This window comes from Pantherophis guttatus, chromosome 18, assembly GCF_059756535.1.
Source record: "Pantherophis guttatus breed Tessera chromosome 18, ASM5975653v1, whole genome shotgun sequence".
Lineage (NCBI taxonomy): Eukaryota > Metazoa > Chordata > Lepidosauria > Squamata > Colubridae > Pantherophis > Pantherophis guttatus.
The window spans coordinates 7,106,418-7,121,470 of NC_142080.1; the positions used below are offsets into that span (position 1 = coordinate 7,106,418).

At 46.9% G+C, this 15,053-nt stretch overlaps 1 protein-coding gene across 1 annotated transcript; it reads right to left on the reverse strand.

Moving 5' to 3' along the window:
- Window positions 1-905: 905 nt before the first annotated feature.
- On the reverse strand, window positions 906-14,186 carry LOC117669746 (solute carrier family 22 member 6-A-like). The gene is made up of 10 exons (XM_034424436.3): window positions 13,191-14,186; window positions 9,549-9,652; window positions 8,491-8,645; window positions 6,364-6,532; window positions 5,551-5,674; window positions 4,683-4,798; window positions 4,342-4,556; window positions 3,251-3,359; window positions 2,243-2,446; window positions 906-1,152 (listed from the first exon to the last, which is right to left on the reverse strand). Exons 1-10 carry the CDS (start codon window positions 13,593-13,595, stop codon window positions 1,053-1,055), a joined length of 1,701 nt encoding a protein of 566 aa, XP_034280327.2. The 5' UTR covers window positions 13,596-14,186; the 3' UTR covers window positions 906-1,052.
- Between the last annotated feature and the right edge of the window lie 867 nt (window positions 14,187-15,053).

The following is a 15,053-nucleotide window of genomic DNA, read 5'->3' on the forward strand; positions in this document are numbered from 1 at the left end:
CGAACCTGTGGCACGCGGAGCCATATCGGTGGACATGCGAGCGTTGCCCTAGCTCAGCTCCGGCGCACACAGCTGATTTTCGGGCCTTCCTGTCCCACCGGAAGTCAGCAAACAGGCCATTTCCAGCCTCTGGAGGGCCTCGGGGGGGGGGAGGCTGTTTTCGCCCTCCCCAAGCTCCAGAAAAGCCTCTGGAGCCTGGGGAGGGCAAAAACCGGGCCTACCGGGCCCAATGTGCCATCGCGTGCCAAAAGTGGGGGGAGTACGGGGGGGTTCATGCGCACATGCGTTGGGGGGGCGGGGCGCATTGGATTATGGGTGTGGCCACGCACGTGCGTGACCCCCTGCGCTCCTGCTTTTGGCACATGATGGCAAAAAGGTTGCCATCACTGGTCTAGATTTTTTAAAGCTGGCCAAACCAGACAGATTGGCAAGACTGGGGTGGGGGGGTATTTAAGAGTCATATTTAGGACATGCATTATTCCAATATTGATTGCAAAAACTTGGGCAAGCTTGATATTTTCACTTTTTTTAAAAAAAAATGTTACAGGTAATCCTCGACTTAAGACCACAGCCGAGCCCAGAATTTCTGCTAAGTGAGACGTTCGTTAAGTGAGTTTTGCCCCGTTTTATGGCTTTTCTTAACCTGGTTGTTAAGTGAATCGGGCTTCCCCATTGACTTCAATAAGGTGATCGCAAAAGGTGATCACATAACGGGTTCGTTTAGAATTCTAAAATCATGTTTCCGTATGAATGAGTCCCCCCTTTGTTTGTTAAGTCAAGAAACGCCTGTGTAACTTTGAAATGTCACTAAATGAATAGTTGTATGTTGAGGACTACTTGCATATTAGCGCATCTTAGAGATGGGACTTAGTCCAGTCGTCAAAATATCAGAGGCATGACTACAATTTTCATCAATTCTTATCTATTTGGTTGATTTTTTTTTAAATCTGGAAATCCCACCTCCCGCCCAAAGCCCCTCCCGCCCCCCCCAAAAGACAATTAAAGACATCTAATGAACTTGCAGTAATTTCCAATTCCTCGTTTTCCCCATTTTAGCAAATTTCACCATCCAGGGTTCTCCCTTGGTCCAATTTCTGGAGCAAAACTGGTTCTTGACTCTGAACGGTAAGGGACTGTCGTTCCGGCGTTATTCTAGAATATTTAAAAACAAGCAGAAATTGCAGGAGATGCTTTAAATTGGTGGTGGTGGGGGGTTTCCTCTCCCAGAATTCCCCAGCGAGCGTGCTTTAAGTTGGATGGACTTCGATTCGGGGAGCCAGTTTGGTCCAATGGCCAAGGTATCATGCTAGAAAGCAGGAGACGGTGAGTTCTAATCCTGCCTTAGGCATGAATGCTGGCTGGATGACTTTGGGCCAATTGCCAGGTGTTTGTGAGTTCTAGTCCTGCTTAGACATGAATGCTGGCTGGGTGAATTTGGACCAATCACTAGGAGACTGTAAGTTCTAGTCTCATTTTAGACATGAAAGTTGGCTGGGTGAGTTTGGGCCAGTGACCAGGAGTTCTAATCCCACCTTAGACATTAAAGTGAGTTTTAGTTCCACCTTAGACATTAAAGCCAGCTGGTTGACTCTGGGCCAGCTACCCTGTTTCCCTGAAAATAAGACCCAACCGGAAAATAAGGCGTAGCATGATATTTCAGGTTGCTTGTAATATAAGCCCTACCCCCAAAATAAGCCCGTTAAGATTGTCAGCCAGATGGATGCATTTAGTACTGTATTTACCCCCAAAATAAGACCTAACCAGAAAATAAGCCCTAATGTGTTTTTTGGAGCAAAAATTAATATAAGACCCGGTCTTTGTTGCGGGGGAAACACAGTATGTTCTCTCAGCCCAACCCACCGCACAGGGTGGTTGTGGGGAAAATAGGAGGAAGAAGCCACGTTGGACATGTCCACTGCCTTGAGTTCTTCATAAAAATAATAAAGGTGGGATACAAATAAAATATATTAAATAACTCCCAGAATTCTCCAACCAGCCTAAGGATTCTGGGAGTTGAAGTCCAAGTGGTCAAGATTGAGAAAACCGGGTCTCCTCATTCCTGGTCTGGCATTTACCCCATTGCACCAGCCTGGCTGAGCGGGCAGGAACTGCCCAGAATCAGCCAATGAGCTTCTATGGCTCAAGAGGAGGACTCGAACCTGGACCCCAGTCCAACACCTTCCCCCCGCCAAGCCCTATCAGCATCGTCGCACTTGCTTTCCGAAGCGTGCAAGAAACTCACCTCCCTTCCACCTCGTCTATAGTATCAGGAAGCGGCACGTTGAGGGTCTCGGGCAGGAAGACGGCGGCAATGCCGGAGAGGATGGGGGCCATCCCGTAGATGAGCGATGGAAGATAGGAACAATGTTCACCCGTCATTTTGATCATGGGTGCCACAATGCCACCCACGCGGGCCAGGGTGCTTCCGAGCCCCATCCCGGTTTGTCTGCAACAGTAACAAACCGCCTTTGAAGGACACAATCCACGAAATGATGAAAGGAAAAACAAATGCCTGAATTTTCACTCCTATCTGCATTTTAGGAATGTTTGATCTTGGCTTGCTGTGGGTTCTCCCCTTATTGAATATTGCAGCATCCCCACAGTCACGTGATCAAAATTCAGGTACAGGTAGTCCTCGACTTACGACCACGATTGAGCTCAAGTTTTTACGTCATCAGCATATATTTATGATGTGTGCCATGTCCCGTGATTGTCATTTGAGACTTTCCCAGGTGGCTTCCGACAACCAAAATCAGTGGGGCAAGCCAGATTCGCTTAACAACTGAATGATTTGCTTAACAACGGTGGCAAAAAAAGGTCATTAAATCAGGCACGGCTCCCTTAACAACTGTCTTGCTCAGCGATGGAAATTCTGGTCCCGACTCTGGTTATAAGTCGAGAACTACCTGTATAACTTCTCATTCCTGGGTCTGGATTCAGATCTCGCCACCCACTTCAAATTCACAATTTTAGAGATTTATTTTGCTGATTTTCCACTCCTGGTTCTGTGCACCAGGTGTGTGATATAGCGTAGCCTTTATTGTCATTGCACATCATATATACAACGAAATTGGTTGTGTAATTGGTGATAATGCAGCCTTGACCCAAAGAGAGAATAATTTCCTTGTTTGGATCATGCCACAGTAAGACATCGAAGTGTTGGTGGTAGGTGGGTGGGGGGACCCCTATTATGAAGATTTGAAAACCAGACAAGGGTTCAAGAGCCTCGGGGGTATTGGGGGCAACATACCTGATCACCGTGGGGTACAGTTCTCCGGTGTACAGGTACAGACAGTTGAAAGAAGATGCAAGACACCCCTTGCCAAGCACTGCCAAAAATGTTCTCAGTGTCCGTAAATCTTCGGTCAGGGGTGAAGAGCAGAGGAGAGAAAAAAAATTTAAACAGGAATGTTCAGACACTCCATGCTAAAACGAATTCTATATTGTCAAAATTCATGGGATCCTTTCCTTCCGTTGGAAGGTAGGAGCTGCAATAAAATTTTAGGGCAGGTGTGTCCAACCTTGATAACTTTAAGACGTGTGGATTTCAACTTCCAGAATCTCCCAGCCAGCATGCTTTAAGACGGGTGGACTTCAGTTACCAGAATCCCCCAGCCAGCCTGCTTTCAGATGGGTGGACTTCAACTCCCAGAATCCCCCAGCCAGCCTGCTTTCAGATGGGTGGACTTCAACTCCCAGAATCCCCCAGCCAGCCTGCTTTCAGATGGGTGGACTTCAACTCCCAGAATCCCCCAGCCAGCCTGCTTTCAGATGGGTGGACTTCAACTCCCAGAATCCCCCAACCAGCCTGCTTTCAGATGGGTGGACTTCAACTCCCAGAATCCCCCAGCCAGCCTGCTTTCAGATGGGTAGACTTCAACTCCCAGCATGGCTGGCTGGGGAATTTTGGGAATTGAAGTCCACAAGCCTTAAAGTTGGCAAGGTTGGATAACCTGATTAAGGATAAGCCTTAATCTAAGTTTAACAAAATATCCCCCTTGTTGAAATCTTTTTTGTGCCTTTTTTTATGTTAGCTTTTGCTAATGCCTCCCAGGTTTTGCAAAAGGTTTGGTTGCAGCTGCCATCTTGACTTGGCAACTGCCGTTATAACTTTGAATGGTCACTAAATGAATGGTTATAAGTCAAGGACTGCCTATACATAACTAATGTTTTATAACTGCACTGCTTATATTTGGAAATTCCACTTCCGCTTGCCGTCGTAACCCGAGGACTACCTCCGTTCTTTGTTTCTGAGCTGGTGGCATTCCAGTCGCATTAATTTTGGGCATGGGGCGCTAAACATGGCTTCCCTTGGCACCTGCACGACTTCAGATGGTTCACCTGAGGGCACCAAGATATTGACCAAAATGGCCAGGCCGGCCAAGATGACGGACGAAGCTTGCGTGGTCCTCCTTCCGATGTAACTCATGCCGATGGCTGAGCCTAGCTTGGCAGGGATATCAATGGTACCAAAGGCCACCTGGATGAGGTAGATGCTGAAGCCGAAATGCTGGAGGTCCATCGCTAGGCCATAGTAAGCGAAACTGGTTGCAAACCTAAAACGAGGGAACGAATCAGTCTCAGGGTCTGCCTGAATCTTGCAGAGGTCCGACACTCAGGTTTCTAGTCCTCATGGCGGCTCCAAAATCGTTAGGGAAGGAAGGGTGCCCACCGAAACATACCACACGCTGGAAATGCAGCAGGAGATCCGCCGTACTGTAGGCGTCCGGGCCAAGGAGGCGAAGGTGTAAGACGACTGGGCCAAAGTCATTTCCTTCTGCATGCTGGATTTCAAGACCTAACACCCAACAACAAAGGGGACAAACGAGTGCCACAAGCAGTGATTCGCATTTTGGGGTGTTTTCTCGCAAGGTTCTATCTTATTTGGCCCAACGGAACTGACTTTTTGGATTTCTTTTGAAGGACCAGCCCCTGCTATCCCCTCCTACAAGGACCTGAAACCAGATCCGCCAGGAGAAATTCAGCAGGGATTCTCGAAAACAATGTCAACCTCAGTAGATCCCACCAAAGAGGAATCTGTGCTGGCTTTCAAACCCGAGCGATCGACTCAGCAAATGGACCACTCGGATTAAACCAAGAGAGTCCAACCTTGGCAACTTTTAAGACCTATGGATTTCAACTCCCAGAATTCCCCAGCCAGCATTCCTGGGTATCTTGCTCTCGGAGCAACCATGAGGACTAGAAACTTGGCTGTTTCTACAGGGTGGCAGACCCTGAGACTTTAATTATTCCCTGGTTTTAGGTATGCAACCAGGTTTGCTTACTACGGCCTGGCCATGAACCTCCAAGCATTTTGGGGAATTCTGGGAGTTGAAGTTCACAGGTCTTAAAAGTCGCCAAGATTGGGCACTCCGGACTAAATCGTCAAGACCCAGACTGGTTTCTTTCAAACCGAAGATCAGAAGCCTCCCGTTACTAAAAGACAAAAGTTCCCCACCATCAAACACGAAAACGGACGATTCCCATGAGCGCCTCAACCATCAACCCCCACTAACCTACCTACACTGACTTTCCTTTACCCTTCATTACCTCGGTGTTGAGTTTCTCTCCTTCGTCTTTCTTCCCGTTCAGCTGAGCCACCTTCTTCAATACATCGACCGCCTGGTTTGCTTTGCCGGACAGCACCAGCCACCGGGCCGATTCGGCAAACCACCTGTGTCCAAAAGCCCAGTCTGGTGACTTCAGAAAGACTAGCTTCTTCCACCGGAAACAGGACGCTTAAACTTAGATCAGGGGTCCCCCGAACCCTGGACTGCGGCACACGACTGAGCTGTGGCCTATTCGAAACCAGGCCATGTTAGCATTGGGCTGGCGCATGTGCACAGTTGTGCTGTGTGTCGGCATGCCGCTTCCGTGGCCCGGTTCCCCTCTCCTCCCCACCAAGTCGCAAAGTTGGGGGACCGCTCAACCGTTCATTTCGGGACTATTCAAAATGGCGCAGAACCAGGAGCGGAAAACGAGCGAAACCAATCTCTAAAATGTGAATTTGAGGCAGGAGGTGAGATTTGAATCCAGGACCAGGAATAAGACATTATACGGGTAGTTGTCAACTTACAACCGTTCAAAATGACAACAAACTCTGATTTGTGACCGTTTTTGACACTTAACGACCGTTGCAGCATATCCATAATCAAATGATCAAAATTCAGGCACTTGGTAACTGACTCATATTTACGACGGTTGCAGCGTCCCCGTGATCCCCTTTTGCGACCTTCTGACAAGCCAAGTCAATGGGGGAAGCCAGATTCACTTTACAGCTCGGTTACTAACTTAACAACGGCAGTGTTTCACTTAACAATAAAGTTTTTAGGAATGGCCTCCGCGAAGATGCTACCTGCTCACCACGAGTATATGAAGAAAATGAAGAACGGCATGGATGCCGTGAATTGCAGCTGGCGCCAGTCTGGAAGCGCGTAAGCCAAACCAGGAAGGACGATTTGCCCAAAGGTGGCAGAATAGCCCACCAGTGTGCCAGCAATGGTACGGATGTTGGTGGGCACCCATTCCAGGACTAATGCAAGGGAAGAAGAAAGCATGGGTATTAATTTTATTTTTTATTTTATTTTATTGAATTTCTATACCGCCCTTCTCCCGAAGGACTCAGGGCGGTGAACAGCCACGAGATAAAACACATAAATACAAAAAATTTAAAATGAATTAAAAACTAATTAAATAATTTGGCTGAATTTAAAATACCCCATAATTTAAAACAAATTAAAATTTACATTTAAAAATTTACATTTCAAAAGGGGAGAAGATTTAGGCCAGGCTTGTTAGCTTAGCAATAGCATTTATCTACCGCTTCACAGTGCTTCTACAGCCCTCTCTAAGCGGTTTATACAGAGTCAGCCTCTTGCCCCCCAACAATCTGGGTCCTCATTTTACCCACCTCGGAAGGACGGAAGGCTGAGACAAACCTCGAGCCTGGTGAGATTCGAACTGCCAAATTGCAGTCAGCCGGCAATCCGCAGAAGTAGTCTGCAGTTCTGCACTCTAACCACTGCACTGCACAACATCTCAAAACTTGCTGGCTAGGGAATTCTGGGAGTTGAAGTCCACATGGCCTTAAAGTTGCCAAGGTTGAGGACAGCACTGCCCTAAGTCCCCCTTTTTCTTTTGTGTTAAGCGGAGGGAAGTGATATTTCAATGCAAGTCTAAACACACTTTCTACTCCATTCAGCTGGTTCCTGATTCTCAGAACGGACAGGGTAGCCTTTCACACACACACACACACCCGCCTTTTGGTTGTTGCAAAGCCCCACCGGTTGGATTTGGGCCTGACCAGACCGCTGTCGGGAGCAAATAGGAAGAGGGGGAGTGCCCAAGGTTGTTTTGCAGGCTTGCAATTTTGTGCATTCCTGACTCCTTGAGCAATGTTTGGTCCCCAGCGTGCTGTCGACCTGTCCAAATATTTATCTCTGCGGTTTGCCATACCTGAGTCTTAATTTGATTAAAGCCCACTGGGAAGAACAGGTCATATGATCTGCAGAGAATGCAGGAATAATTGGGGGGGGGGGCGGTGGAGAGAGAGAGATCACGATCCCTCAGACACAGGGAGGGGAAATGATGCAAGAAGAACCTAATGGGACCTTGGATTGCCAATTGAAAGTTGGGGAAAGGACACCATGAGGTGCTGTTGTACTCCCTGGCTATTTTGTATTATTCGGTAATAACTAAAAAAAAAGGTCTTTTTTTTCATGATATGGAGCAAGGCATTATTGCTTGCGACTGTCTGAACCCGAGAAAAGAGGTTTAATGCTGGAGGAGAGGAGCATTGGGTTAGAAGTTAAGATGGCAATCAATTTGGAAATCAGTTGGGGTGGGTAAAGCAGTGTTTCTCAAACTTGGCACCTTCAAGAGGACTTCAACTCCCAGAATTCCCCAGCCAGCATGCTTTAAGATGGGTGGACGTCAACTCCCAGAATTCCCTAGGCAGCAAGTTTTGAGATGCGTGGACTTCTAGAATCCCTCCGCCAGTGTACTTTGAGATGTGTGGACTTCAACTCCCAGAATTCCCTAGGCAGCAAGTTTTGAGATGCGTGGACTTCAACTCCCAGAATCCCTCCGCCAATGTACTTTGAGATGTGTGGACTTCAACTCCCAGAATTTCCCAGCCAGGATGCTGGGAATTGAAGTCCACACATTTCAAAACATGCTGGCTGGGGAATTCTGGGAGTTGAAGTCCATGTAGGGCTGGCTTGGAAATTTTGGGAACTGGAATCCACCCATCTTAAAAGTGACTGGGAACCGGATGCAAACTCTGGAAACTTTAAAAGTGGCTTTTAAAACTCTGGAATCCTATAAATATCTTTTGTTTTTCCCATCCTGCTCACCTCTTCCCCCACCCCCTCCAAGCTAGTTTTGTTTAACAGGTGTTTAACAGATTAGCAGAGTTGGAAGGAAGGGACCTTGTAGGTCATCTAGTCCAACCCTCCCCGCCCAGGTTTGACCAACTTCCTCCCGTCTTACCTAAAGACATGCAGTTGAGGACAATGCCAGAGAGCGCCATGCCAACCAGGAACCGGAAGGCACAGTAGGCTGCGTAATTGGGGGCAAAAGCCGTGCACACCCCCGAAACAGCCAACTGGAGGTAGGACCAAGTTAAGATTGCTTTGCGACCGAACCTGCGGCACAGAATTCTGCGTCAATCCACGGGAACAATTCTTCCTTCCTTCAGAGGTTACAGTCATAATAAGTGTATTGATCTTATGAGCAGGATCCGTAGCCCTCTGCTCGCCATCGTTCGCTGAGCGACCGTTCGAAGTTACGACGGTGCTGAAATAAGTCACTTGGGGCCTCGTCCTCGCACTTGCGACAGTTGTGGCACGACTCAGTTAAACAACCACCTTTATTACCAATGGAAATTCTGGTCCCGATCGTGAGTGTTACTCGAGGTCTACCTGTGCATCTCCTGCTCTTTGTCCAATAACACACAATGAGGATTAGTTTCTTATTTAGAACCTGGAAAATAGACTTCTGTTTCCCTTTTCTGTTTTTTTTTCTCCTTTTCTTTCCCTTTTTCTTTTTTCTTTCCCTTTCCTTTTCCCTTTCCTTTTCCTTTTCCTTTTTCTCCTTCCCTTTCCCTTTCTCTTTCTGTTTCCTTTTCCTTTATTTCCTTCCCTTTCCCTTTCTCTTTCTGTTTCCTTTTCCTTTATTTCTTTCCCTTTCTCTTTTTCCCTTCCCTTCCTTTTCCTTTTCCTTTCCTTTCCTTTTCTCTTTTTCTCTTTCTTTCTCTTTTCCTTTTCTCTTCCCATTCTTTCTTTTTTTCTTCCTCTTTTTTCTTCCTCTTTCCCTTTCCCTTTTTTCTCTTTCTCTTTCTCTTTCTCTTTCTCTTTCTCCTTCTCTTTTATGAGAGGCCACAATTACTCCCACAGGGAGGCAGGGGAGACGGCTGAGGCCGAGAGAGTGACTTTCACAAATTTAGAGAGGCTGCATTGGTGGTAGCAGTGGGATACTAATCCATCGTTGCATTCCCCCGTTTCTGGCTACATTCACCGCAAAGCACCGCTCTGCTTCTAAACACCCACCTGTCTGCTAAGCTCCCAAGTATAAGAGCACCAGCAAGGACGCCTCCCATGTAAATGGACTGGGCCATCTGCCTCCGCGTCTTCCGGTTGCAAACCAGGTCCCACTGGTGGAAGGGAAAACAGTTAGAGGAAAGAGGGAGGGAAGGAGGGAAAGAGAGAGAAGAGACGGGGGAGAGGGAGGAAGGGAAAGAGACAAGAGAGACAGAGACGGAGGGAGGGAAAGAGATGAGACACAGAGGGAGAGAGAGACAGACGGAGGGAGAGGGAAAGAAGGGGGGAGAGAAAGAAGAGAGACGGAGGGAAAGAGGAGACACAGGGAGAGGGTGGGAAAGAGACGGAGAGATGGACGGAGGGAGGGAGGGAAAGACGGAGGGAGGGAAAGACAAGAGACACAGATGGAGGGAGGGAGAGGGAAAGAGAAAGACGAGAGGGAGTGGGAGGGAGGAAAAGAAGGGAGGGAAAAAATAGATGAGGCAGAGAGGGAGGGTGGGAGGGAAAGAGAGAGAGAGGGAAAGAGATGGGAGGGAGGGAGAAAAAGAGAGAGAGAAAGAGAGAGAGACTTGTTGATTGTAAGCTCCTTGGGGCTGAGAATTGCTGCAAAACTGAAGTGGGCCACTAGACTCCTAAACAACTTAAAAAAAACGACCTAGTAAAAAGGCAAGTCAACCCAAAGAGCAACATGCAAACAAAAGCAAATAATAAAAAAAACACCCCCAGGAACAAAACAAATTGAAGTTCAATTTGTGTGTATTGTTTTAGCGGACTGCTAACCCTCACAGGGTTGTTGTTCCAGGGGAAACTGGGAGGAAGGGAACGCTTGAACTCCTGAGCTCAAGGCAAGGGTATCAATCAGGGGTTTCCAAAATTTGGCAAAATTTTGTGGACTTCAAGCCCCAGAATTCCCCAGCCAGCATTAAGTGACAGCTCTGTGGTCATTTTAGACCATGGCTCTCCAAACATAGCAGCTTGAAGACTTGTGGACTTCAACTCCCAGAATTCCTTAGCCTCTTGTAAATCAAAGACTGCCTGTAATTCATTCAGGGCTGAATCTAAGCCTCCTCTGGATTAACTGGTGGAGTCTCTTTCTCCTCTTCCTCCTTCCCCATCTGTCGGAAATGGTGTAGGGTCTCCTGCTTGGGCAGGGGGTTGGACTAGATGACCTACAAGGTCCCTTCCAACTCTGGTATTATTCTATTCCCGTGATCTTCTAATCTAACCTCACTCCTTGCATCCATGCTGGCTGTCTGAGGAATTCTGGGAGTTGAAGTCTACCAGTCTTAAAAAGTCACCAAAGTTTTGGAGACCAGTAAAATCAAGATACAGCCTTAGGGGCATTCACTTGTGTGAACGACTGCTGTCTTCGATTTGCAGGCTGCCCAGCCACAGTCACTTTGCAAAGAGACACGCATGGGCATCGCCTAAATTTAATAAATATATTTCAAAGGACTGCTGGCATTATTGCAACAATGGCAATGTGTCCAAAGTAGAAACAACGGGGGGCGGAAACAGCTACACAAAAAGATAAACTTATTTAAACAATAGGAAGTGTGGGGGAGACACAGCAACACAACACAGATAGGCAGGTAGGAGCAGAAAATTTCATTTAACAGAATAACAGAAGGGACCTCAGAGGTCATCTAGTCCAACCCCCTTACTCAGGCAGGAAACCCTGTGCCATTTCAGATAAACGGCTGTCCAGCCTCTTCTTAAAAAGCTCCAGCGTTGGAGCAGCCCCAACCTCTGGTGGCAAGCTGTGCCAGGGCTGGATAATTTATTCAGGATTAAATGGACTAATCTGAGCAGGTGGCCCAGTGGCTAAGACGCCAAGCTTGTCGATCAGTAAGGTCGGCAGTTCGGCGGTTCGAATCCCTAGTGCAGGTCTCCTGTGTGAGCAGGGTGTTGGACTAGATGACCTCCAAGGTCCCAACTCTGTTACTGTTACTGTTAAATCTTAAACCCTCTTTGGATTTGCTGGTGGAATCTCTCCTCTTCCTCCTTCCCACGATCTTTTAACCTCACTCCTTGCATCCTAGTTAAGAATGTTAGCTGAATTCTATTCCCATCTCACTTAGCTCTTGAGACTGAATGCCTATTAAAAACATAGGCTGTTGTTGTTTTTTTTGTAATTGTTCAACTGACTAGAATAGAATAGCAGAGTTGGAAGGGACCTTGGAGGTCTTCTAGTCCAACCTCCTGCTTAGGCAGGAAACCCTATATCATTCTGGACAAATGGTCATCCAATCTCTTCTTTAAAACTTCCAGTGTTGGAGCATTCACAACTTCTGCAGGCAAGTTTTTCTACTTATTAATTGTTCTAACTGTCAGGAAATTTCTCCTTAGTTCTAAGATGCTTCTCTCCTTGATTCGTTTCCATCCATTGCTTCTTGTCCTGCCCTCGGGGGCTTTGGAGAATAGCTTGACTCCCTCTTCTTTGGGGCAGCCCCTGAGATATTGGAAGACTGCTATCATGTCTCCCCTAGTCCTTCTTCTCATTAAACTAGACATACCCAGTTCCTACCCAGACTAGAAAGAGAACAGGATAAGTGGGTAATACCCACAAAAATTGAGGTCGCCTCCATCTATGGATTGGGGAAGCTTTCTTTGCATTCCTGGGGGTGTGGGACATTTTGGGGACCCCATCCTAACCCATCAAGTCCTGAAAAAGGTTGAGAAAATACCCTTGGAAGTAGAAGTAATTAAAAATTTTTGTAGACTGTGCAGAAATGGATAGATTAACTCTGATGATTAAAGAAAGAGAGGATTCAGAATACTTTAAGATATGGGATCGATTTTACCATTGGTTAGAAAAGAGATACAGATGAGTAAATTAATCGCTACCGTGTTTCCCCGAAAATAAGACCCTGTCTGATATTTTTTTGAACCCTGAAATAAGCGTTTGACCTTATTGCCATGCGCTCAAAAGCCCGATTGGGCTTATTATCCGGGAGTATCTTATTTTTGGGGAAACAGGATATCTATTATCTATCTATCTATCTATCTATCTATCTATCTATCTATCTATCTATCTATCTATCTATCTATCTATCTACCTACCTACCTACCTACCTACCTACCTACCTACCTACCTACCTACCTATTATCTATATCTATCTACCGTGTTTTCCTGAAAATAAGACCCTGTCTTATATTTTTTTGAATCCTGAAAGAAGCGCTTGGCCTTATTGCCATGTGCTCAAAAGCCCGATTGGGCTTATTATCAGGGGGTGTCTTATTTTGGGGAAAACAGGGTATGTAAACATACATAGAATATTGTACTTTTGGAGAAATGTTTCAATAGATTTGGTGAAAATGAAGACAGAAGAAATAACAAAAAGAAGATGAAGTCACAGAGAAAACGCCAAGATGTCACACGGGAGGGATGACTGATGTATTAAATTAAAAAAGTCCTGAAGTTTTGAAGAAGGTTCAAAACGCAGACTTATTTCTGAAAATGCAATCTGTGTCCCCTTCCAAAATTTAGCTACCCCCACCAAAGATCTGTCTGTCACCTGGCTGATATCTCAACGCTTTGGAAGCCTGGGGTACAAAATTTGGACTTATAAAACCTCAACAAAATCCAGATCCCAATCGCCAGATCCAATCCAATCCACCCCACCACCGCCACCACCTCTGCCCTCTGACCTCCATAATGATGGTGTTAGTGAAGATGCTTCGGTCGTAAACCCATCCATCCTTGCACGGTTCGGTCGGCGTGCCCGTGCCGTTGCCACCCACTTCAGCGCTGGCATTGAGCAGGGGCCACTCGGCCGCAAAACGGAGGCATTTCTCGGGTTGCCCGCTGGCATCTTTGGGAATCCCCCAGAGAGGGTCTTCCTCACCGATTGGCATTTGAGTCCGGTTGGTATGGGCATCGGTGCCGTTATGCATCAGCCTGACCCGGCAGTAGTGATCGGGTATCCCGGCTGAAAAATTCTGGAGCAGATTATGGCTGGCTGTTAATAAAATCGGGATCACCAACAAAGTGACTTGAAGGATCTGGAAGCGGCCCATGCCTCCGATTTGATCCAGAAGCTCGGCGAACGTCATGACGGAAAGGCAGCGCTTTGGAAAGGCCAAGAACGAGGATTTCCAGTTAGGAATTCATCGGCGTCGCGGCGTCGCCAGATTCTCTGGAAATCATGCCAGCTCCATCCAGCTTTTCTCTGGCACTGGAGGAAAACGGCAACAACAAGTTTCTTCTTTTGAATTCAGGGCTCAGCATCTTGAAAAAGTTATTCCCAGGCCCGCTTGGCGGCCAGTGAAAACATTGCTGGAGGGGACCAAGGCAGGCGGAGGAATTAAAAACACCGAGGCCATGGTGGCAACCTGGGGGGTTGCAAAATCTGAGCCGGGGGCACCCCCCCAGCCGAGACGATCTTTTTTTTTTTTTTTCTCCTTCCCCTTCCTCTCCAAAAACCATCTGTTTCTTTCTGTGTTTTCTTTTTTTATTTGAGGATGCTTCGGTGTGAACTATGATCTCGAGGGGTGCTTGCAAAAGATTGTTGCAGAGGAGGCCCCCCCCCCCCGTTTTCCCTCCTGGGGTAGGTGGGATTACGCAAGACCTAATCTCGCTGGGATCAAGGTCCCAAGGTTTTTTGGGAAGGATTAGCCGGAGAGGCAAGGAACGGAGCGGAAAACACAGTCATTCATAAAAATTGGGAGCAGGACACTAAGTGTGTGTGTGTGTGAGAGAGAGAGAGTGTGTGTGCGTGTGTGTGTATGGGGGGTGAGTATTAGGCAGGAGGAGGGGGGGAGGTGGGAGAACGGAACGAAAAGCTGGCAAGGGTGCCTTGGCTAAGAGAAATGTGATTTATTTTATTTTATTTATTTGTTTTTTTGTTTTGTTTTTTGTGGGGCCTTGTCCTGAGTTCACACCCTTCTTTGCAAAGGAAGGAATCCAAGTGGTTGTCAACCAGCGAAGGGGCTGGGGGTGGGGAGGAGGAAGACAATTTATTTTCATTAAATTATTTCCCAATGGAAGAAGGGGGACTTTTAAAACTGCAAAACAATTTTGGCTGGGTTCCAGGGATGGGGTGTCATGGGGAGGGGACACACATCTCCGTCCCCCTAGAAAGGAAAAACGGAGATTTTCGAACCTAGATTTTGGTAATTAGATGTTACAGCTCTTTTTTGGGGGGGGGGGGCAGGGAAGGTGTTTTTTTTAAAGAAGTCTCTTTACTTCTTGCTCAAACTGGATTTTTCTGTCGCTGGTGAACAATTAACGAGTTGTGTGGATATAGACAGATATATAGATTATCTTGGTTAAACTAATTTCCTAAGAAGGCATCAGCGATTTTTCCTCCCCCCCCCTTATCTGCCTTATCTGCCTGATAGAGAAGCTACAAAAGATAATATGCAATATTCTTTTTTGTTGTTGTTCCTGTTTCTTGGGAGAAGAGAGAGAGAGGCGGGTGGTGGGATGGCTGGATTTCCTAGCCGTTGGAATCAACTCTCCAAGCCAGGAAGTTTTCTGAATCCAATTGGCAAGGCGAGATCAGTCCTTGA

Bases quoted from the DNA above. Each gene is read 5' to 3' on its own strand.
- LOC117669746 (XM_034424436.3), bottom strand. From the start codon at position 13,595: ATGACGTTCGCCGAGCTTCTGGATCAAATCGGAGGCATGGGCCGCTTC. The intron at 8,646-9,548 runs GTGGGTGTTTAG...TCTGTGCCGCAG, and splicing joins CTTGGGAGCTTAGCAGACAG to GTTCGGTCGCAAAGCAATCT. The intron at 4,557-4,682 runs GTATGTTTCGGT...CCCTCGTTTTAG, and splicing joins TGCTGCATTTCCAGCGTGTG to GTTTGCAACCAGTTTCGCTT.